We start from the raw sequence: 23,352 nt of genomic DNA on the forward strand, positions 1-23,352 counted from the left end.
GCTCCCAGAGCGGGAAGGTATCAATGTTGCGGGGCAGGTCTCAGGAGAGGGCCTGTCCAGGTATACACAGGCAGGGGCACAGTGGGACCAGGGACCGCAGACTCAGGATGGGCTTCACGAGGGAAGATCACCCAGAGCAGGGCAGGGTGTCAAGGGATTTTCAGGGGAGGTGGGCCAAGGCTGAGGCCGAGGCAGGTGGGGCAGGCGCACCTGTGGGCTACGGTGCCCTTCTCGGTGATGGTGTCGCACCACATGGTGAAGCCCACACTCACGATGGTGCTGGCAATGAAGACCAGGAAGACCACGAAGGCGCTGACCAGGAGGTTCAGGAAGGCGGAGAAGAAGGAGCTGCAGCCAGAGACAAGAGGGGCAGACTCACTGGACGCCACCTCCCGGGAGACCCCCCACCAAGCTGCAGCCAGAGATAGGAGCGGCAGGCTCACAGGACACCACCTCCCAGGAGACGCCCACCAAGTTGCAGCCAGAGACAGGAAGAGCAGGCTCACTGGACACCACCACCCAGGAGACCCCCGCCCCCAGGCTGCAGCCAGAAACAGGAGGCCACCTCCCGGGCAACCCCCACCAGCAGCACCTCCAGACCCTCAGGATTCCTGGGTTGGGCCCTGTGGGGCCTCGAGGGGTTGCTCCCCGTTCCTGCAGTCCCTTGGGCAGCTCCACGTGCCCGCCCTGGGCTGCAGGTCACACCTTCCCAAAGACCCAGGACCTGGAACCCTGGTTCCCATCATTTCATAAAAGTGGTTGCACCCAGGGTGGAAATGAATGACACTCTTCCAAAGCCGCCCACACGCAGTCACCAGCAGCTCTGGCCCAGGTGCTTGTGTCCCCCCAAATCCTTATGTTACAGTCTGCCGAGGGGTTAGAAAGTGGGGTCTTTGGGAGGAGAGGAGGTCATGAGGGTGAAGCCTCATGAATGAAATGAGTGCCCTCCCAGAAGAAACCCCACCGAGCTCCCAGCAGATAAGGACACAGCAAGAGGAACGGGCCCTCAGCAGGCATCGAACCTGGATCCCAGCCTGGATCCCAGCCTGGATCCCAGACCTCCAGGCTCCAGAATTGTGAGCAGTAAATGCCTGTTGTTTACAAGCCCCCAGCCTGTGGTGCTGAGAGCATCCATTCACCCGCAGGTCATCAGCGCGTGGCCTGGATCCCTGATAGGACTTGCTTGATGGGCTGACTCTGGTTTATACATTTAAACTTAAAAGGCCGGGCTGTGATTGGGCCCATCTGACCAGGGCCAGAGCATGGGGAGCACAGGAGGCGGGAGCTCGCTTAGGGCTGGGCCACACTGCCCCAGGGGTCTGAGGCCTCTGCCAGGGTGCACACGGCCATGGCTTTCAGAGGAGGCTCATGTTTCCTCTTCTGAGGATACCGGGCACGTGGTCGGGACACCCACCCCACCCAGCCCTCCTGCCTGGCATGCAAACGTCCACCATCTCTGAATTGCTCCAACAAGATTCAAAGTCCTTCCAATGGGCCTGGCATGGGCTCAGCCTGGAATGCACGCAGAGGCTCGTGGGGTAGGGATAGGGACTGTCCCTCCAGTGGGAGCCCCGAGGGGGACTTCCTCCCAGGCAGACATCAGCACGAGCAGCACGGCTGAGAAGGGGCTGCTCCCGCCTGTCACCTACAAGCAGGCTGGATGTTTGCCTGTGTGCTGTCAGCACGCTGGATCTAAGGTAGGTGACCCACAAAACAGCTTCACAGAGATCACTGAATAAACAAGGTCTCCCTGGAATCTCAGCCAAGAAAACATCAACGCCACCATCATCCGAACTCGGCAGCTGCTGATGAGGCAACGTGGAGGTCAGCGCGCTGCCTGTTCATTCATTCATTCGTTCAGCAGGCACTTTCTGAGTACCCGCTTGCCCTGTGCTGGGCACAGAGGGCAGAGTGATACAAAAGATGAAGTCTTGGCCCCGGGAGGTGCCCCAGCCAACATGCTGAGGATAAGCCCAGGCCACAGCACCCAACTCAGAGCAGGTGGCACCAGGCTACTTTGTAACATCTGGTGCCTCCAAGGAACCTGTCCACTGGCTCCAGCCCCAGCCACACAGTTTTGGTGACTGCTGGGCTGACAGCAGAACCACCCCCCAGGAATGGGAGGGCTTGAGTCACCCCAAGGAGTCCCAGACAAGGGGAGAGGACACAGGGACACTCTTAAAGCCATGAGCTGTGATCCCAACAACCACACCAAAGAGGGCAGGACCAGCAGGACTCATACACCTATGCGTGGGGGGTGATCGAGCCTCTGCCCAGGCCTCACAGTCAAAGATGGCTGGAGAGTGGGTACCGTGTGCCAGTAGACAAGCCACAACCCCCATCACAGCGCCACATCCAAAGCTCTCTGACGACAGAAAGAGCAGTGGCAAAAGTTTGCCAGGATGGGTGCGGGGTCATTCTCGGTCCCTCTCTGGCCCAGTGTGCTGTGAGTCCCAGAGCTGTCAAACATGGGACTGGCTCCATCAGCCCAGTCCAAGCCTGAATCACCGTGTACCAGTGTCTCCCGCCTGCTCTTCGCAGCGCGTCTCCTTCTCCATTCTCTGTCTGGAGGCTGAAAGGTGCGGACCATGGCAATGACCCTGTGCCCTCTGGCTTCCGGCTGGGTTTGGGCAATGGGATGGGAGGGTGGGGAAGCAAGGTGGGAATTTGCTACCAGGTCCCTCCACTGAAAGTCACTGCTGCTGTCCAGGTGACCCACCCGTCCAGGTCCCATTAGCCAGGGATGGGGACAGCACCACCTCCACTGACTGCAGGATCCCCACAACTTCATCTCTTGTCAACCAGCCCTCCTTCAATTACCCTTCCTCGAGTGAGCCATCTGCTGCTGCTGGGACCCTGAGAACACAGTTCTGAACCCCAAAATCCATCTGGCCTGGGGGTGAAAATGAGGGGCCAGGGGCCTATAGTCACAGAGCGGGGCACAGTAAGCCCACTCCACCTCTGCAGCCTTGGACCAGCTGCTCCACCACAGCCAAGGAGGAGGTGGTGGCGAGGCATGGCCAGGGTCAGCTCCACAGCCAGAGGCAAGGAAGCTGCTTGGCATCAGACCCAGCCCACTGGATGGTGCTGGAGTGGGGGCAGAGGACAGTCCCTAGCCAGGCTCCCGCAGGGCACATCTGCCCCTCCACCCGCCGGACAGCCCTCCTGTGGTCCTCCCAGGGACCTGGTCCGGCAGGGGCACCCTCCGGCACCTGGCATTCCTAGACTTCCCTGACAGGCCATCCCAGAGACCTCCCTGGAGGGCCAGGCTGACCACAGTGCAGACAGTGAGGTCAGGCTAGGGCCTGTTACCCAGTGCCACATCCCAATCCCCCTCGGGAGGCTGGGGCGGCACCCTCCACATCTATAGTGTACCGAATTCTAGACAGGCACGTGCACAGCCTAAGCTTCCCTGAGTGGCCGGGCTCCCTAAGGGCAAGGTCTCCCTGAAAGACCCCAGTGCCTGCAAATACCTGGCCCAGCGCACCTGAGATACGGCAGAGGCTCTGGGCCCAGGCGATCCACTGTCCCCTTCCACCGCTGAGCATGGGCCACAACACAACCTCCAACAGACAGAAAAGCCAGTTATCTAGAGACTTCAGACATCCAGCCACATCCCTATGAAATGGGCCCTATTTTGGAGTCTTCTCCCATGACCAGATCGAGGAGTTCCCCACGAGATAGGGAAGGGACCCCAGGCTAGGGCCGCTGCCGGCTGACAGCCTCGGTCTGCTCCACTCATTCCTTTCTGCTCGGTTTCCAGGGATCCTGCCCGGGCTCTCCAGGTTGTTGAAGAATTGGATGTGTCCAGAGCCTCCCCAGATCCAGCTCCCCAGAGGTCACAGGGCCACCCAGCCCTTCCCTCACCAAGGCCAGGCCAGGACAGTGGTCAGGAACAGGAGCCCGGCACACACAGGGTTAACCCTCTCTCTTCGCTGCCGCTCAGGGTGCGCTGCCAGGATGTGCCATCTCCATGGTGACCACTGTCCTGGAAAGCCCAGCAATGTGAAGGCTCAGCCGGGCAGGCAGATGAGTTTAACGCAGTGCCCCTCTGGCCTGCCAACCACAAACCGCTGCCAGCCCACGTCCTCAATGCTCCCTCCCAGCACAGCCGCCCCAGGCCCATGGCTGCCGCAGCAAACCCTTCTGCCCCGAAGTGGCAAGCGCCCCTGAAGCACAGGCGCCATTCCATTCATTCATTCATTCAGTCAGCAGCCAATAAGGCAGCATCACGATGACACCGCTCTGCAAAAGCTACCCCCCCCCAGACTCTAATCTTCACACTTCTGGGCCGAGCTCTCAGGGCCTGGACTCTGCACGAAAGACACCCCCGTAGGAAGAGGAAGCTGGCACCTGAGACATGGCTTCTGCTCCACAAGCTCTGGACCTGCCGTGTGACCCTCAAACAGACCTCAGACAGGCCCTGTGCTCGCACTGGCGGGAGGGCAGCTGGGTGGCCCCCGAAGGTGGAATCCACTTTAGAGGATTAGAGCGTGTGCCGTCCTAACCAGGCCCAGCCCTCTATCGGCCAGAGTCTGATGGGGCCAGCGGGCTCCTCCATGGGCTGGATGTCCAGTGGCCGTTGATGGCCCTGAGAGCCTTTTTCCACCACAGGAGCCCCCTACAAAGGCCTGTCTCAGCCCCTTGGCTGGTCCTGAGTCCCCTTTACCGACCTGGACTTGCTCGCCTAGTCTATGCAGCTGGAGCACCAATTGAGTTGGAATTGGCCGCTCTATCACTGGGCCCTGCAGACCCAGTCTTCCCAGGGGTCCAGAATTTCCTGACATGGCAAGTCTGAAGGGTGGACCTGTTGGCCAGACAACTGAGTCTGCTCAGGTATCAGGGCCAGGTGAGTGACCACAAGGCAGCAGGCCTCAGGACACAGGCATCTTTCTGTCAGTCATTCAACAAACTTTATCTGGTGACTCCTACACACCATCCCCTGTGCTCAGCCCTAAGGACACAGAGATGAATAAGGTGCATGCCTGCCTTGGTTTCACCCAGCCGTGGCTCCCCTAGGGTGGGAACCTATGGCCTGAGATGGCTCTTGAGAGCGTTAACCTACACCTACAACCAGAACTCAATGGAGGGCTGACACTTTGGACAGATGTCATCGCACAAGCCGTCTGCCAATGGACTGTGCGGTGCATGAGGTGGGGGACAGGTGGCCACATGACCACGTGACCTGAGCCACTAATTCCTGATGTCCAAGAAGGACACGGGCACCACATGTCCCTGGAAAAGAGCAGGCTGCACAGAGGTCAGTGGTGGGAGGACTGGTGAACCCCTGAACTGAAGCAAAGGGGCTGAACCTGAAATGCTCCACCACAGGCCCCCTCCCTGAGAGCAGGAGTTGCCCGGGCCTGACCTCCAGTAGGGTCAAGGCCATGGTGAGCCTCCACAATGTAGACCCCCTCAACAACCCTAACCCTCACCCTAACCCCCACAGGCCCTGAGCACACCAGGTCATCTAAGGCTTCCTAAATCCCATACGGGCCGGTCAGCAGGGCTGCGGCAGTGGCCGCACAGTCGGCCTGCATCCCAGTCGGCTCCAACCCGTGGGAGGATGGAATGCCACAAAGAGTGCTGGGAAGGCCTGAAGACTCCCCAGGAACCTGTCTTCTGCCTTTGGAAGGAGATGGTGCCAGCAGTTTGCCAGGGCTGACAGACAGACACTTTCCGTGAGACAGCGAGAGGCAGAGCTGCTGTTATGGCGTACCTGGGTCTGCTGCCCAGTGTGTGCAAAATAGACCACGCCCTGTGCGACCTGGACTCCTGTCTTGCAAGCTCTGGGGCTCTTTTCTCCCCTCTCCCTGTCCCCCACCTCTGGTGGAACCCCCTATGAAATCTCACATCACTCCAACCACATAGCTGGGTCCTATCTAGACAGCCACCACCTCTCAGCCCCAGCTGGATCACAGGCACCCTGATGGACACCCAGGAGGCGGGGAAGACGTGCATGAGCAATGAACCAACTGTGGCCCCACCTGGCCTGCATGCTTCACCCTCAGCTTCCGAGACTAAGGGACCTCAAGCCTTGGGAAGCTGACCTTACTCGCTGGCTGTCCCACTCCCTCTTCACACCATGTCTCATTCAGGGAGACTTCCACCTGCCTGCCTTGCACACACAGCCCAGACTGGGTAACTCTCAGGTTTGGCAACATGGGTGCAGATGATGTCTCAAGCCTCTTCATGGGACACCAGCCCTGGAGGGGGCTGAGGGGAGGAGGACGGCTGCAGATGGACAGGACACCACCCTGCGCCTGGCCTGACCCCACCTTGAGCAGGGCTCCAGTCACACAATTTGGGTCCATGGCCCAACAGTACCTGGGTCCTCCCAGGCTGACAGCCAGCTTGCTACTGACCCCCACCCAGAACCTTAGTGTCGTGGGTTGAATGGTGTCCCCCAAAAGTTATGCCCAAGTCCTACCCCTGGTACCCGTGATTGTGACTTTATTTGGAAACAGCATCTTTGCAGGTGTAATTAAGCTCTGGATTTAAGGATACGATCTCCCTGAGTTTAGAGTGGGCCCTGAATCCAGTGACTGGTATCCCTGTAAAAAGAGGGAGGACAGAGAAGCAGAGAGAAGACGCCCTGTGCGGACAGAGGCAGCGGGTGGTGGGACAAGTGGGTTTAAGTCCAGTTGGTGGAACTGTGCTGCAGCAGCCCCAGGGCGCTCCTACCCACAGGCGCTGGGATTCTCACCCCTCCTCCAGATTTTGCAGCCCCACTCGGCATAGCCCTGGCTCCCTCCCTTCTCCCTGGAGCCCCTCTTCTTCCCCTCTCTGGCCCCTCTCTCAGCCAGAACCAAGCGGTGGGCTCACAGGGGGTGGGCAACAGGAGGGCCTCCCCACTCCTGCCACCTGCACCCCTCTGAGTCCTTCTCATCTCCCACCCGCGAGCAGGGAGTGAAAACCTACAACAAAGGATGGGGGCGGGGGCAGAGTTTGGGAGGGGCCTGGGTTTCATGAGTGCTCTCCCGGAACCTCTGCAGGATCTAGGGCTGCTCCTGGGCACAGCAGGCCTCCACCAGGGGAGTGGGAGGACCCACAGAGGGCAGCCACATAGGGGTTGGGTGGGCGCACGGGGGGACTGGTGGGCGCACAGTGGGGGCGGGTGGGCGCACAGAGGGCGGGCGGGAGCACAGAGGGGGTGGGTGGGTGCACAGAGGGGGCGGGTGGGAGCACGGGGGGGGCGGGCGGGCGCACAGAGGGCAGGTGGGAGCACAGAGGGGGCGGGTGCACAGAGGCGGCGGGTGGGCGCACAGAGGGGGCGGGTGGGCGCACAGGGGGTGGGTGGGTGCACAGAGGCGGCGGGTGGGCGCACAGAGGGGGCGGGTGGGAGCACAGGGGGGGCGGGTGGGCGCACAGGGGGTGGGTAGGCGCACAGGGGGGACGGGTGGGCGCACAGGGGGGGTGGGAGGGTTCACAGAGAGCATCTGCAGAGGGAGTGGGTGAGCCCGCAAAGGGCCCCTACAGAGGGAGTGGGTGGGCCCCCAGAGGGCCCCCAGGGCGCCACTGGCTAAGGGTGTCACCGCACCCCAGGTGAACCAGGTTGTATAGGCTCCAGTATCCAGTATCCTGCCGGAGCAGGAAAGAGAAAGAGGAAAATGGAGGCCAGGATGAGGAAGGCGCTGAGCCCACAAGGCACAGCCCTCGCCCTGCCGTCTCTCTCCATGAACCAAGGCCTGAGCTCGAGGTGTGCCTGGGTGGCTCCCCTCCAGACAGCCGTCTGCCGTCCCTTCCCTGGGGCGATGGTGCCGGGTGGGGCTCCCCAGTACGCCTTGTCACTGGGACCTGGAGAGCCCAGCGCAAGCCCTAGACCGGGCTGGGAGCTGTCGCCGGTCCTGGCGAGTGTGGCCCGGCTGAGCCCGCCCAGGAAGGTCCAGGCCTGCTCGGTGATGACGGTGCAACATCTGCAACCCAAGTGGGCAGATGTCCGGAAGCGGGAGGTGATGCGCACTTGGGGAAGGGAGGCACTGGCCTTGTATGCAGGACCAGTGGTCGTCATGGTCCCTAGATGTGTGTGTAGACAAAGGGCGGTCTGCATGGAGGGGGTGAGGGCCAATTGTTGACATTTGCGGGCCTCGGAGCTACCGGAGAGACGGAGGGACTCGCGCGACCCCCTGGGGAGGCGGGTCTGGGGGCGCTGTGGGCATGGAAGGGGCGCCGCGCCGGGAGCGGCCCGCACTTACCCCTCGTGTCCCTTGCAGAGGAAGAAGAGCGTGCGCCAGGCGTGCGCGGCGGCCAGCAGCAGAGACAGGAGGCTGGCGAGCAGGCTGAAGCGGCAGGCGGCCGGTGGGCCCCACTCCTGCACCGTGAAGCGCTCGCGCTCCTGCACCGTGAGGTTGGCGCTCAGCCACATGCCCTCGGTGAAGAGCAGGCAGCGGCCGCGGAAGTCGTGGCCGTTCTCGGACAGCGGGACCACCACCACGAAGCTGAACAGGAAGGCCAAGAAGTAGCAGGCGCACTGCGCGAAAAGGAAATTGTTGAGCGCCATGGCCGGCCCAGGCGAGAGCGGCGGCGGGGAGGCCGCGGGAGGCTGCGCCGGGCGGGGAGCCCGCGGGAGGCTGCGCAGTGGCGGCGCCGGCGGGTCCCGCGAGCCCCTCCCGGGACGCGTGCGCATCGGCCGAGCGCGGGAAGCGCCTGCGGTCAGCACCGCGGACAGCTCCTGGTGCGCGCGGGCTAGGAGCCCGGGGTCCAGAGGCCGGTCCCGGCCAAGCCGGAGAAGGGCGGCCTGCGGGAGATGCAGGAATTTTACCAGGTCGGCCTGGGGAGACCGACCCTGTGCCTCTAAAGACTGCGGGAGCCACTTGTACGGGCCTCACACAGGCCGACTCTGGGTCCCCAGTTCCTCATCAGCTGGAAAGAAAGGAGGCCAGGAAAGAGAGGGCGGGGCGGGGATATTGGAGGACACCCCCAAGGTGCCCACGGTGAGGTGTAGGAGTGCGGTTTGCAGTCCAGGCTGAAGTGATTCCTTTGCGGGAGTCCTGGAATGCAACGTATGGGGGGAGGGGCCAGATCGTGGAGGAGTCGGGGTCCGTGGGACGGGGACAGAGGTCATCCTCGAAGAGAAGGGGAGGGTGAGGCCGGGTGTGGGCAGGAGGGGGTGGACCGTGAGCTTCTGCAGCGCCAGCCCTCCGCGGGGATGTGTGTTACACTGCCTGGCACGGTCAGGACCCTGGAGCTGCATTTGTAAGATAAATAATGGGTGCCCCGAGCGCCTCATTAAGACATCTTTGCTGAGATGGAAACCGCTGATGCATTAATTAATAGAATTAATGCCTTTTCTAGTTGCCTTTAAAACTAAGTCACCTTTAGTCCAATTCCCAGAGTGAGGAAGCCCTAACATTGCTCCTCCTGGTTTAAAGTAACATCAGCATTTTTTCTGCAAGCACTAAAAAATCTTTTTGTTTTATTGACTAAGTAATATATGCTCATTTCTTAAGTCAAGTAATAGAGATATGTATACAATAAAATAGAAAGCCTTCTCCTCATCCCCCTCCCCTACCCCATCACACTACCAGGGGTGACCACTTTAATAACCTGGCATCTATTTTTCTAGACATTTTGCTAAGCACATAAGCACACACACACACACAATTAACAAAAATGTTTCATACTATACATAGTTTTTGAAGGCTGATTCTTTTATTCAACAAAATGTCAAGGAGATTATTCCCTGCCTACACATACACCTATTTCGTTCTTTTTAATAACTGCATAACTCCATTATAATGATGATTCCACAATTTGCATAACTATTCCTCTTAAGGTGGATGTTTTGTGTCTCCAGTTTTTCCTGCCTCAAATGCTGTCATGTGAACATCGTTGTACACATGTATTTGTGAGCTTGCACAGGCATTTTTATAAGAGAAATTCTTAGAAGAGGAATTGCTGGGTCATGGGGTATGCACATTTAAAATGTTGACAAAAATTGCCAAACTGGCTTTAAAAATGTTGTTCAAATTTACTCTCACATCTGGGTTGTAGACCCCTCCCCCTCCACGGCTGAGAAACAGCAGTTGTATTCAAATCCTGCCAGTTTTCACAGAATGTGCTCGTTGCTGTGTAAACTTGGGCTTGCTTTGGCATCATGAGGCTGAGCATATCTTCTTACGCTTGCTACCATTTGCAATTTCTTCTCTTCTGTGGATTGCATTTCATTTTGCAATCACTTTGAAATCGGGCCTTGAAGGCCAGCCACGAGGTCGGCAATGGTCACTCTTCTCTTGGAGAATCCACTCAGGGTTTTCACCACTCTTGGAGTATCCCCAGGGAGCCCACTCAGGAAATTCACCCCCTCCCCTGACTTGGGCAGGCGTGGAAGTCCCATCCACTCATTATCCAGCAGTTTGACCAATTTGAACACATCTGGGGGTGTTACACTTCTAGGCTTTGGCCAACATGAAGGAGACCACGACAGCTGACAGGGAACCGCCAGCACTGGAAACTGCAGACTAGGTTGGAAAGATGATTAAACATCTGCTATTTTCAAAGGTCAAAGGTGTAAGACCCTGGCATGTCTGTGATTAGTTCTATTTAACCTTAAAAAATCAAAGACTTCTCTTGTTTGTATTAGTCAGGGTTCTCCAGAGACACAGAACCAGTAAGATGGAGAAAGAGAGAAAGAAAGAGATTTATTTTAACGAATTGGCTCATGTGATTTTGTAGACTGGTAAGTCTCAAATCTGCAGGTGGGCCAGCAGGCTGGAGACCCAGGAAAAGTCGATGTTGTGGTTCAACGCTGTGGCTGCAGAATTCCCTCTTACTGGTGGGGGAGGGGGATTGGGAGGTGGGGTCAGCCTTTGTTTCTATTCAGGCCTTCAACTGGTTGGATGGGGTCACTGCTATAGTTTGAATGTTTGTCTCTTCTGAAATTCATGTAGAAACTTAATCCCCAATGTGGCAGTGGGGCCTTCAGGAGGTGATTTGGTCCTGTCCTTATGAATAGATGAATCTTTTCATGGATTAATGGCCTAATGGATTAATGGGTTGTCCCAGGACTGGTACTGATGGCTTTATGAGAAGAGAAAGAGAGATGAGCTGGCACACTCAGCCTCCCCACCGTGGATGCCCTGCCCCACCCTGGGACTCTACAGGGAGTTTCCACCAGCAAGAAGGCCCTCACCAGATGCAGCACCTTGACCTTGGATTTCCCAGCCTCCAGAAACTGTGATAAATAAACGTCTTTCCTTTATAGATTACCCAGTCTCTGGTATTCAGTTTTAGCAATAGAAAACCAACTAAGACACCCACCCACATTGTGGAGGACAATCTGCTTTACTCAAAGTTCACCACTTAAATGTTAACCTTGTCCAAGACTACCCCCACAGAACCATCCAGAATAATGTTTGACCACATCCCTGGCACCTTGTCCCAGCCAAGTTAACACATAAAATTAACCATCTCTTTATTGAAGAAATTCCAATCTACAGAAAATGTGGAAAACTCCAAAATTCACTTTTAAAAGCCAACATTACATTAATACCAAAATCTTATCAAAACTGTGGTGGAAAGACATAGGAAATTTCATCTACAAATATGGATGCAGAACATTTTCAAATAAAATATTGGGACATTGAACACAACCCAATGTATTAAGAAAGTAAGAAAACAAGAATGGGTAGACTTTAGTCCACAAATGAGAGAATAGCTTTGCTTTAGGAAATCTATCAATGATATGCTACATCAACAAATAAAGGAGACAAACCCACCTTTTCGTATCAAGGAATAAAAAAAAATAAAAAAAATAAAAAAATAAAAAAAAAAAACACCTCTATGTAAAATAAAACTACCTAAATGTGGTCAAGACGACCTTAAACCACATTATAAATCTGCACCCATTCAAATCAGGAACGACACAGGAATGCTCACTGTTGCAACTATTATTGACCATTTTGGGGGCAATTCTACCTAAAGAACCAAGACAAGAAAATAAAATAAGCAGTATAACTATGGAAACAAAGAGGCAAAACTATCTTTACTGGAGGATAATATGATTCTACACCTAGGAATCTCAAGATACTCTATAAAAATATTAGAATTTGCAAGTTAATTTTGTTCTGAGTCTGAAACCTCGCTTAGGTCCAGAAATTGGGCCAAGTGTCTTGACATCTCATGTCAGGCTGCCCTTGGGACGGTTCCCCTTCCCGTCCTATGATGGTGTCAAGTGCACCAGAGTGAGCAATGCCTCTGCCTTTCCTCCAGGGGTGCCCAGTCCTGTTGTCCACCTCCTCCGCTTTCTGTTGGTCAGGATACGCTGGCTCCTTCTTTGACTTTGCTGCTCTTTGGGATACCCGAGCTCGCCTTGCTCCCGACGATTAGGTGGCACCCCCGGTCTGTCTTATCTGGGGATCCCACCAGCCGCATTGTTCTCGGGGCACCTAGTCCTGTGATGGCAGCTCCGACCATCATCCCACTGAGCTTCTCAGTGATTCTGCCCCCTCCCCAGTGCAACTTTCTTGCTCTGGTAAATGGAGACTCCTCTGCAGCCACCCGCAGCCACCCAGGAATGGGGCCTCGGTGGTTGCTGCAGCCTTTGTAGCATGGCCACTCGAGCACGCCCCTGTCCCTGAGCTCCTACTCCCTCTCCCGCCATCTGTCCTGGCCATTCTATTCTACGGGGGTGAGCATCCAGTTTCCAAGCTTCTTAGAGCCACTTAGATGAGTTTTCTGTCACCGCTGCAACAAATCGCCACCACAGCACAAATGGATTATCTGACAGTTCTGGGAGGCCAGAACATCCCAGGGTCAGAAGTCTAAAATCAAGGCATCTGCAGGGCTTTATTCCCTCTGGAGTCTTCAGGGGAGAATCTGTTTCCTTGCCTTTTCAGTTTCTAGAGGTTTCTGCATTCCTTGGCTACTGGCCTCCTTGCTCCATCTTCAAAGCAAGAAGCACAAGTCCAGCCTTTCTCATGCTCCACCCCTCTGGTTTCTGCATCTAGAAGACTCTCTATGCTGACATTAGACCCATCTGGAAAATCCAGGATACCCCCCAACCTGAGGTCCTCAACCTTAATCACAAGCACAGAGTCCCTTTTTCCGTAAAAGGTAACATACTCATGGGTTGCAGGAATTGGGATTGGGATGTGGACATCTTCAGGGCATTACTCTGTCTGCCCCACCATCCTAGGAACAAGTTAGCCCTGCCTCCCAGGGCTCTTGCCTGGTGTTAAACCTTTGTATTCCACGACACCTCTACCTTTTGGATAAATTCTTTCTTACCCAACATTTATGTTCTACTCCCCTGCCTGGATCCAGCACGCTGTGGTCCAGGCACACACATATCCCTGCCTCCTGCTGGTGCATGGTCTTCAGATCCTGCAGAGCCGTCGGGGCATGCTGGCCTCCCTCTCTCAGCAGAGCTCATTGTTTGACGTTGGTCACCAGCAGGAGAGATGGAGTAGCCCCTCCCTAGAGGGCCATGCATGCTCCTTGCAAAGCAAACCTGTGGATCATCTTCCAACAAGGTGTCATGGGTTGACTGTGACCCCAACAAAGATATGTTGAAGTCCGAACCCTCAGCACATGAGAATGTGGTCTTATTTGGAGATGGGGTCTTTATAGAGGTAATCAAGTTAAAAGAAGGTCATTAGGGTGGGCCCTCAGCCAATGTAATTGATGTCCTTGTAAAACATTCGGTGACAGACATGCATAGAAGTAGAATACCACAAGAAGATGCAGGCACAGACTGGTATGACGCTTCCTGCTAGGGTTTCAATGTGTCCCCCAAAATTCATCTGTTGGAAATTTAATCCCCAGTGTGACAGTGCTGAGAGGTGGGGCCTTTAAGAAGTGACTAGGTCAGGAGGGCTCATGAATGGATTACTGTCCTTACTGGGAAAGTGGGTTATTTACCTTGGAAAAGGACCCCTTATAAAGAAAGAATTAAGCCCCTGTTTCTCTTGCATGTGTGGGCTCTCCTGCCCTTCTGCTTTCACCATGAGGGCCCTCAGCAGATGTTGGCACCTGAATATTGGACTCCCAGCCTCCAGAACTGTGAGAAAATGAATGTTGTTTAAGCTGCCCCCACCTATGGCACTTAGACTCAGCAGTCCCAGAGAACTCATACACAAGGAAGTGCCTGTCTCTGATGTGGAGGAGCAAGCCCCTCCTGTAGGCCCAGAGGCTTCCAGAAGGTATGGGAGAGCCCCAACCTCTGAGCATGTCATCACAGGTGGGGTTCTCTAGAAAGCAGACTCTAAGGTGGAGAAGTACCCAGAGAGGCTTGTTGGAAGGGCTCTGGGACCACAGATGGGGAAGAAAAGATGAAAACAGAAGAGGGCAGAGAGGCTGCTAGCCGAGACAGTCTCAGTGGTGGCTCAGCTGACCCCAGGGTCAAGGGCCCTGGGCCTTTGCAAGCACATGTGGACCAGTCACTGGAAGCAGCTGGTCTGGGACAGGGAGTGACCTGGAGTGAGGCAGCATCAGAAGAGGCTGGCAGCTGGGAACCATCGAGGGCAGCTCATATGGCAGTTTGAGGAATAAGTTCTTCTCTCCTAAAGGGGCCCGCCATGGGGGCCTGAGGCTGGCATGGCAGCCTTGCCAAGGCTGAGGGTCCCATCACCTCCGGAGCTATGCTGCCCTTAGAATTAAGCCCTGGGCTGGACCTCCACCTTTCCCTGCCTCCAATTGTAGGGGATGAGACTCTCAGGACAGGCTGCCAAGCAGGCCCACTGCCCCCCACACCAGGCCTTGAGTGGAGACGAGTCAAGCTGGGCTCCCATCATCTTTCTCCAGAAATTTGTAGCACCGAGAACAGCCATCTGATCCATGGTTCTGTGATTCCTGCATTGCTCCGCCTCTCGTGCTTCTGAGATAAGGCACCAACCAGTGCACTTCCTCCCCTACCCGATACAGCACCTGGGGCACCACGGGGAGAGGGTCCCTGACACTGCAGGGCTGTCACTTCTGCACTAGCCACAGCGACAGGGACCACAGCCAGTGACTGCCAGTAGTTAGTCTAGCCCCAAATCCTATGTGTGTCTGCTTCCCAGGACCACCCTAGGTTAGGGGAACAGATGCTGGACCTTGAGGTTTGCAGACAGGAGCACTGAGGGTGGGGGTTCCTCTCAGGAGCAACATCTGTGAGCCACCAAGAGCAGCAGGACTGAGCCAAGGGAGAAATGCTCAGTGACACAGAGGCAACCCCCTGGGAACAGCCCCTTCAGAGCAGCTCCACAGAGGAGCAGGAGCTGGACCTTTGTACCCCCACACTGACCCATCATTGGACCCAGGCTGCCTCCAAAATTAAGTCCCAAAGCTTTAAAAGGCTGATAACACCCACTCCTGGCCTGCCAAAGCTGGGGACCCCAGGGAGGAGGGAGCCTCGTGGTCTTCTGGAGGAACCTGGCACAGTCGGTAGAAGCTCAGAGCGGCCGGGCGCGGTGGCTCACCCTGTAATCCCAGCACTTTGGGAGGCCGAGGCGGGAGGATCACCAGGTCAGGAGATCGAGACCATCCTGGCTAACATGGTGAAACCGTGTTACTACTAAATAAAATACAAAAAATTAGACAGGCGTGGTGGCAGGCGCCTGTAGTCCCAGTTACTCGGGAGGCTGAGGCAGGAGAATGGCGTGAACCCGGGAGGCAGAGCTTGCAGTGAGCCGAGATCGCACCACTGCACTCCAGCCTGGGCGACAGAGCAAGACTCCATCTCAAAAAAAAAAAAAAGCTCAGATCACTGCACCTGCTTAGACCCAGCTCCAACACTTCTGAAACATGGGGGCTCAACAGAAAAGCCTCATTTCATAAGGCCATGTGTACATGAATGTTTATTACAACGGTTTGTACCAGCCAAAAATGGAAAACAACCAGAATGTTTATAAACCAGGGAGCAATTAAATAAATTCTGGCACCTCCTTATAATGGAAAGTTTTGAGCTATTAAACAGGAATCGAGTCTGTGGGTACTGGCTTGAAGAATTATCTGTCTAGTGCTATATTTAAAAAAGCAAATTGTAAAGTCATGTGTTTGTATTATCCCATTTTTTTTTTTTACAGTCTTTAAAAATTTAATACTTTTGCTATTTACAAAATCTCTTTTAAAGTTTAAATAATTTTCAGTTCAATTTTTTGGATATTGTGAAAGGTGATCAACTTTTTCCTCTTCTATGGGTGGAAATTGTATATTGAACTTCTTTTACTTTTTAAAAATTTTACCTTTAAAATATTTTAAATTCACATATAAGTGGATTTGCTTCTGGAACTACTCTTCCTTTTGTCTTTGGTGTGTTATACAATAGCACATTTTTTTCGTATGGACATTAGCTATTTATTTCATCTTTTTTGATATAATTCTTTTTATTATTTTACTTTAAGTTCTGGGGTACATGTGCAGAACGTGCAGGTTTGTTACATAGGTATACATGTGCCATGGTGGTTTGCTGCACCTGTCAACCCGTCATCTAGGTTTTAAGCCCCTCATGCATTAGGTATTTGTCCTAATGCTCTCCCTCCCCTTACCCCCCACCCTCTGACAGGCCCCGGTGTGTGATGTTCCCCTTCCTGTGTCCATGCATTCTCATTGTTCAACTCCCACTTACGAGTGAGAACATGTGGTGTTTGGTTTTTGGTTCCTGTGTTAGTTTGCTGAGAATGATGGTTTCCAGCTTCATTCACATCCCTACAAAGGACATGAACTCATTCTTCTTTATGGCAGCATGGTATTCCATGGTGTATATGTGCCCCATTTTCTTAATCCAGTCTATCACTGATGGGCATCTGAGTTGGTTCCAAGTCTTTACTGTTGTGAATAGTGCTGCAATAAACATACGTGTGCATGTGTCTTTATAGTAGAATGATTTATAATCCTTTGGGTATGTACCCAGTAATGGGATGGCTGGGTCACATGGTATTTCTGGTTTTAGATCCTTGAGGAATCGCCACACTGTCTTCCACAATGGCTGAACTAATTTATTCTCCCACCAACAGCATAAAAGCGTTCCTATTTCTCCACAGCCTCACCAGGTTGTGACTACCATCTGCATACATGTGTGAGGGGAGAGAGATGCTGTGCTCCAGCCACTGTCGCTGGGGCTAGGGGAGGACACTCCCAGATCCCTCTATGGAGAGGATGTCCACCTGGAACTTCAGGGGTGGTCTGGCTCCCCCCACTGGCCCCCAGGCTGCAGAGCTGTCTCCTATCCTTGTCCTCTGCTGCAGTGCCGCCCCCACCTCAGGGATGCTTTGCTTTTCTCCTTCCTGCCAGCTCCCAGTCAGGGCCTGTCTGACCTGTTGCCTGAGGCCTGGAAGGATCCAGGACAACTGGCTTTGGCCAGGTGTGGGAAACAGTCCAGAAATACGTAATACAGCGCCCAGGTGCACCTGGAACGTCTCTAAAGCAGAAGGGTATAAATAGAACACTCCAGAAAGAGTGTCCTCATCAGGCACTCCCTTGCCCCCACCACATCCCATACGAGGGAAGCTGTGGATCAGGTAGAACAGCCAGGCCAGCAGGCAGTGCCCTACAACTCGAGGCAGGGCCCATGGATGGCGCTGCAAGGCCTCTGGTGGAAGGGGAGGAGGGACATGGCTGGAGGAAGAAGCAAGGCTGAAAAAGATTGGGGCTGGGAAGGGGTCAGTGGAGACTCAGAAAGAAAACCACAAAATATCTAATGTCTTCATGTTTCACTCCATTTTTTTGGCTCCTACTGAGGGCAAACATAAGATTATATAAAGAAGACTGCTCTCCATCCGAAAGATGACTGAGGGGCACTGTTCATCATCTCACTCGCTGCACTCCACCTGAGTATGACACAACGGAGTCCTCCATGCATGGGAGAGAAATGAGTGGTGCCAACCACTCCAGAAGAACTGCCCAATGAAGGCCCCTGCAGAGGGGTAAATGGGTGGAGGGTGGTTGGGTGCATGGGGGATAAGAGGATGAATAAATCAATTCGTACATCAGTAGGAGAGTGATAAATGGATGAGAGGGTGGGTAGGTGATTGGTTGGATGAATGGATGAATGGATGGGTGGACGGACGAGTGGGTGGGTAGATGGATGCATAGATGGATGCATGGATGAATAAGTGGGTGGGTGGATGGAGGGGTGGATACATAGATGGGTGGATGGATGGATGCATGGGTGGATGCATGGACGGATGGATGTTTGGGTGGGTGGATGGATGGATGGATGTTTGGGTGGATGGATGTTTGGGTGGATGGATGGATGGATGGATGTTTGGGTGGATAGATGTTTGGGTGGATGGATGAATGGATGTTTGGTGGATGGAGAGATGGATGGGTGGATGGATGGATGGTTGTGTGGTTGAACGTTTGGGTGGATAAATGGATGAGTGAATGGGTAGATGGATATGTAGGTACATGAATGGATGAATGAGTGAGTGGATGGATGAAGGGATGGATGGATGGATGGATGGATGGATGGATGGATGGATGGATAATTGAATGGATGGATGGATGGATGGATAATTGAATGGATGGATGGATGGATGAATGGATCAATGGTTGGGTGGATGGATGTTTGGGTGGATGGATGAGTGAGTGGGTAGATGGATGGGTAAGTGGATGAATGGACAAATGAGTGAGTGAGTGGGTGGGTGGATGGATGGATGAATGGATGGGTGGGTGGATGTTTGAGTGGATGGATGGATGGATAAATGGATGGAGGGATGGATGGATGTTTGGATGGATGAATGGATGGATGGATGGGAGGGTGGCAGGGAGGATGAAGGATAAATAAATGTATTGATTTATTACTCATGCATTGATGAATGTGTGAGTACATGGGTAGGTGGATTGATCAGTGGAGAGACGAGGGGTGAAGAATGATTAACAAATTCTTACAACCATATTTTGGAAAATACCAGCAGCCTGATTCTGGCAAGTTAATCGCTGATACGGGAAATCAGAATGTTGATGTGTTGATTTACCCTGAGAAGTTACTGTTTACAAGACTAGAACACCAACATCCATACTCAAACTGTATTTGCTGTCAGCAATGCTATCTGGGAAGGCACGATTAGAAGACATCTTGAAGAGCATGGAATCAGATGGGGAATAAGATTATTTCATGATAATGAGCTCAAGCTAAGAGGAGCTGCCTTGCATCTCCCAATAACATACACCTGTCCAGGTGACCACAAGTACTTGAGGTCTAAAACAGTGGCTCCCGCTCCCTGGACAGTGCTGGGAAGGGCATGTCAACAATGTCTCCCTTTTTCTGTGATCCCACGGCTGTCTTTATGATTATCACGCCCCCTTATGATTAACACGTTATTTCCCTGAGCTTATTCCTTTGCTTTTCCAGTTTCTTCAGTTTAAAATCTTAACCTATTCATATTCAATTTTAATGAATCCATTTAAGTCTATACATTTTCCTGTTGGTAACACTTTGGCCATATCCCATAGGTTTTAACATGAAATGTTCTCATAGCCATTTGGCTACAGATAGTTAACAGTTTCTATTTTTGTTTTAATACCTACTAAAATAATTAATAGTGTATTTTCAGCTATACTCATTTTGATGGACTTTCTTTTTGCCATTGATTTCAAATTTTATTGATTTGTGGTCACTAAAGTTAGCCTTACATGTTAATTTTTAAGATGTCAAAATTCTCTTAGTCATCTAGTACACTTTTTTTTGTAATGTTCTTACTGTGCTAAAAAAAAATTTTTTTATTTGTTGAGTATGTGTTTCTATGTGTCTATTAGATCAAGCTTTAATTGCTTATATTTATTTATAGTCTATTAAATTCTTCAGCTTCTGGGGTAGGTCTCCCACCATGACTATGAATTCGTGATTTTCTATTTTTGCTTAATGTATGTTTTCATTATATATTTCAGTTTATACTCTCATGGACTTTTCTTCCTTTTTTTTTTTTTTTTTTTTTTTTAGACAGTCTCGCTGTGTTACCCAGGCTAGTATGCAGTGGCACGATTTTGGCTCCCTGCAGCCTCTCCTCCCGGGTTCAAACAATTCTCCAACCTCAGCCTCCCACATAGCTGGTACCACAGGTGTGCACCACCATGCTGGTTAATTTTTGTGTTTTTAGTAGACAGGGTTTCACCATGTTGGCCAGGCTGGTCTCGAACTCCTGACCTCAGGTGACCTGCTCACCTTGGCCTCCCAAAGTGCTGGGATTACAGGCGTGAGTCACTGCCTCTGGCCTCATGTATTCTTTATGAGTTGTTCCATTTGTCAATATGAAATATCCCCTTTTGTCCCTTTTAAACATTTTGCCTTAAATTTTATCTTGTATTTTATAAATATTGCTAGGACTGCTTGCATTTTTTTAGCATTTTTGATAGACTTTTTTATTCCTTTAATTTTTAACTTTCTAGGTTACTTTAAGCATGTCTTTTGTAAGCAACATTTCAGTTAGAATTTGTTATTTGTTTCTGTTCAATCTGAGCATCTCTGTCTTTTAACACATATGTTTAGTCCACTGACATTTATTATGATTTCTGATCAAATAAAATCTTACTTTATATTTCCTGGGGTGTTTTTGTTTTTCCCCTTTCTCATCGTATTTTAGAAATTAGGTTTATTTTATTCCATTTTTCCTCGCCTGTCTTTGAAATAGTTACATTCTATTTCCAATCTCCTTTTGATTACCTATAGATTTAGAAAATACACACTTAAGCATCTATTTTTCCGACAGCGTCAAGAATTTGTCAGAGTTGAGATATTCTCCAAACAGGATGAGACCCATCACAAGATGTTGCTTTTGTCCACTCCCCATATCTCCCTCAAGCCTCCCGTGTTGATCCTACAGGGAATTTTAGTGCTAGATGGCTATCATTTTTAGCAATCAGTACCTATTTGAACTTAACAATATGCTAACATTATTGTACTTTTACTTCCTCCCCTGTGAAATGTGACTAGCAGCACCAGGCTCGTGGCATCGTGAGGAGTCAGTGAGATAATTCACGTGCAGCACTCAGCAGAGCACCTGAGCAACAGCGGTGATGATAACCGTCAGTCAGCATCAGCTCGCCACCCTTTTCCTCCTGCTAGACACATCTTCTGGCAACTTTTTCAGAAAGTCGGGGGACTATGGGAGCTAAATGGTTGTTTTTTTATTTGTTTTTTGAGACAGAGTCTTGCTCTGTCACCGAGGCTGGAGTGCAGTGGTATGATCTCAGCTCACAGCAACCTCCACCTCAAGTGATTCTCCTGCCTCTGCCTCCCTAGTAGCTGGGATTACAGGTGTCCACCACCACGCCCGTCTGATTTTTGTATTTTTAGTAGAGACAGGGTTTCACCATGTCGGCCAAACTGGTCTCGAACTCCTGACCTCAGGTGGTCCACCTGCCTCGGCCTTCCCAAGTGCTAGGATTACAGGCGTGAGCTGCCCCGCCTGGCTGGTTTTATTTTCTCTCTGCTTATAAATAGTGGATTGTCCGAGGATTTCACCTCACAACTGGGAATATTTGGAGTCTTAACCTGTTCTCCCAACGCTGCAGATGAGAAGGCAGATGTCAATCGGATCCTTGTTCCTTTTAGATAATTGGGATTTCCCCTCTCCCTACCCATCCAGCTTTAGCTGTATCACTGACGATCCACATTGCACTTTGATGTAGCAAGGAATGAATTGGGGGAGTTTGGTTATTTGTGTTTATCCTGCTTGGCACTTGGTGGGCTCTTTCAGTGGGACCAGTACCTGCCTTTAGCTCTGAAAAGGTAGAGATGAAAACGTGCCCTGGCTGTTGTCCCACCCCCAGCACCTCCCCCTTATTCTCTCCCCCTGAAATCCTATGAGAGGGATGCTATGGCCTCTAGATCGTCCTCCACATCTCAGCTTGCCTTTTGTGCTTCCCAACTCCATCCCTTTGTGTCACATTCCAGTAGACCCCTCAGCATCCTCGCCCAGCTCCCTGCTTCTCCCACAGACACCCACTCTGCCTCCCATCACTGGAACTTTTCTTGCTTTTGTTCTTCATGACTTTTTTTCATTGCAAGACCTCTCATGGGTTCTCTGCAATACCCACTGGTCTCATTTCTCTCTGAGGACACCAGTTATACTTGCTCTAGGTCCTCTCTGGTGGCTCTATTGGTTCTGCTTCTCTTTCTGCTTGTACAGGTTCACACCTGTACAAGTGCACATGGTATGGACTTTCCTCAGAAATTGAGGCAGACTTGACTGCGAGGTCACCGTTGCAGCACAGCCTCCACATAGGTCCTCTGCTGGATTCGTCTGCCACAGCCCTTGCAGGAAAGGCTGAAGCTTCAGCTGAGACGTGAACAACACTGACGGTGAGAGTGCGGGACAGGCCAGGCCAGGTCTGGCTAGGGTCACTTGGTAGGGACTGGGCATGGATGCTCCCACTCCTCCCGGGGCCACCAGATACCAGACCATGATCCTGTCTCTTTGAACTGAGATCCACAGTCACTGATCCTGCCCAAGGCAGAGCCTTCTTCACTGCAGCCTGACCCACGGTGGGGGAGGAGGGCAGTGTGCGCGGGTGTGGCCAATCATTGCCCAACTGAGAAAGTGTCACTTAAAGCTACACAAGTAGGAGGCCAAGAAAACAGTCTGTACAGGTACTCAGGGAGATGCAGAAGCTTGGACACAGTCAGAAAAGGAATAAGTGTTCACCAGGAATGCTAGCTTGGAGAACTTTGGTCCTTGACATGGCACTTTATTTTTTTAAAGGAAAAAGTCCATATCTCAGGAAAGCAAGATAGGAACTAAACATGAAAAATTGTAAAGCTTTACTATTACAAGGCCAATTGCAAAGCATCAAATTTGTGCATGTCGGCAAAGCAGTTGTTCCTGAAAAACGTGCAAATTGCTACTTCACTGCATGTAAATGAACCACTAATTGCTTTTTGCAAACAATATTTATGCAAATGGCCCTGCACTCTGCAAAGCTGCACAGATTATCCATTTGCATGTACATTCGTCTCCGCCCTTCCTTTCATCTCTCAGTGAGTGGAAGAACTCCAGATACCAGCTAGCTGGCAAGCCCCCACCACACACACACACACACACACACACACACTTCTTTTCTCTGTGTTGTGCAGGTCCCTCTCTGCTACCTCCTTCCCTGCTCTTTCTCCATCATCTCTGCCCCACAGCCCCACTGGAAGAGAGGTAAGTGTCCCCCAGTCCTGCTTTACATATATAAAGGCCCTGTTCTCAAAGCCTCTCTGCCAACACGTGAACGTAAAGGCCCAAGCCCTCGGTCCTGCTGCCAGAGCTAACAGTATCAGGCTCCTTCAGCAAAGCCCACAGACAACCTGGGAACTTAGAGAAAGCTTTTGCAAGGCACAACACCATTTTTCTAATATGTAAAGACTTTCTAGAAAACAATAAGAGCAAGGCCTACATGTTAATAGAAGAATATAATCAAGTAAGATAACAGGTGCAGAAAACAAAATCA

At 52.1% G+C, this 23,352-nt stretch overlaps 1 protein-coding gene across 4 annotated transcripts in view; it reads right to left on the reverse strand.

Annotated features, from left to right (window-relative positions):
• Window positions 1–23,352, reverse strand: part of TMEM179 (transmembrane protein 179) — a 51,573-nt gene that overhangs the window by 5,573 nt on the left and 22,648 nt on the right. For 2 of the 4 annotated variants that reach the window (XM_007987985.3, XM_007987986.3), the window contains exons 1-2: window positions 8,196–8,740; window positions 211–348 (exon numbers count right to left, since the gene is read on the reverse strand). In XM_007987985.3, coding sequence (XP_007986176.1) covers window positions 211–348; window positions 8,196–8,626 — 569 coding nt within the window. In that variant the 5' untranslated portion in view covers window positions 8,627–8,740. Of the gene's footprint in view, window positions 1–210; window positions 349–8,195; window positions 8,741–23,352 lie in introns of those variants that run through there. The other 2 variants (XM_073011368.1, XM_073011367.1) reach the window with 2 other exon arrangements.

The sequence above is a fragment of the Chlorocebus sabaeus genome, chromosome 24 (genome assembly GCF_047675955.1).
Source record: "Chlorocebus sabaeus isolate Y175 chromosome 24, mChlSab1.0.hap1, whole genome shotgun sequence".
NCBI classification, from domain to species: domain Eukaryota; kingdom Metazoa; phylum Chordata; class Mammalia; order Primates; family Cercopithecidae; genus Chlorocebus; species Chlorocebus sabaeus.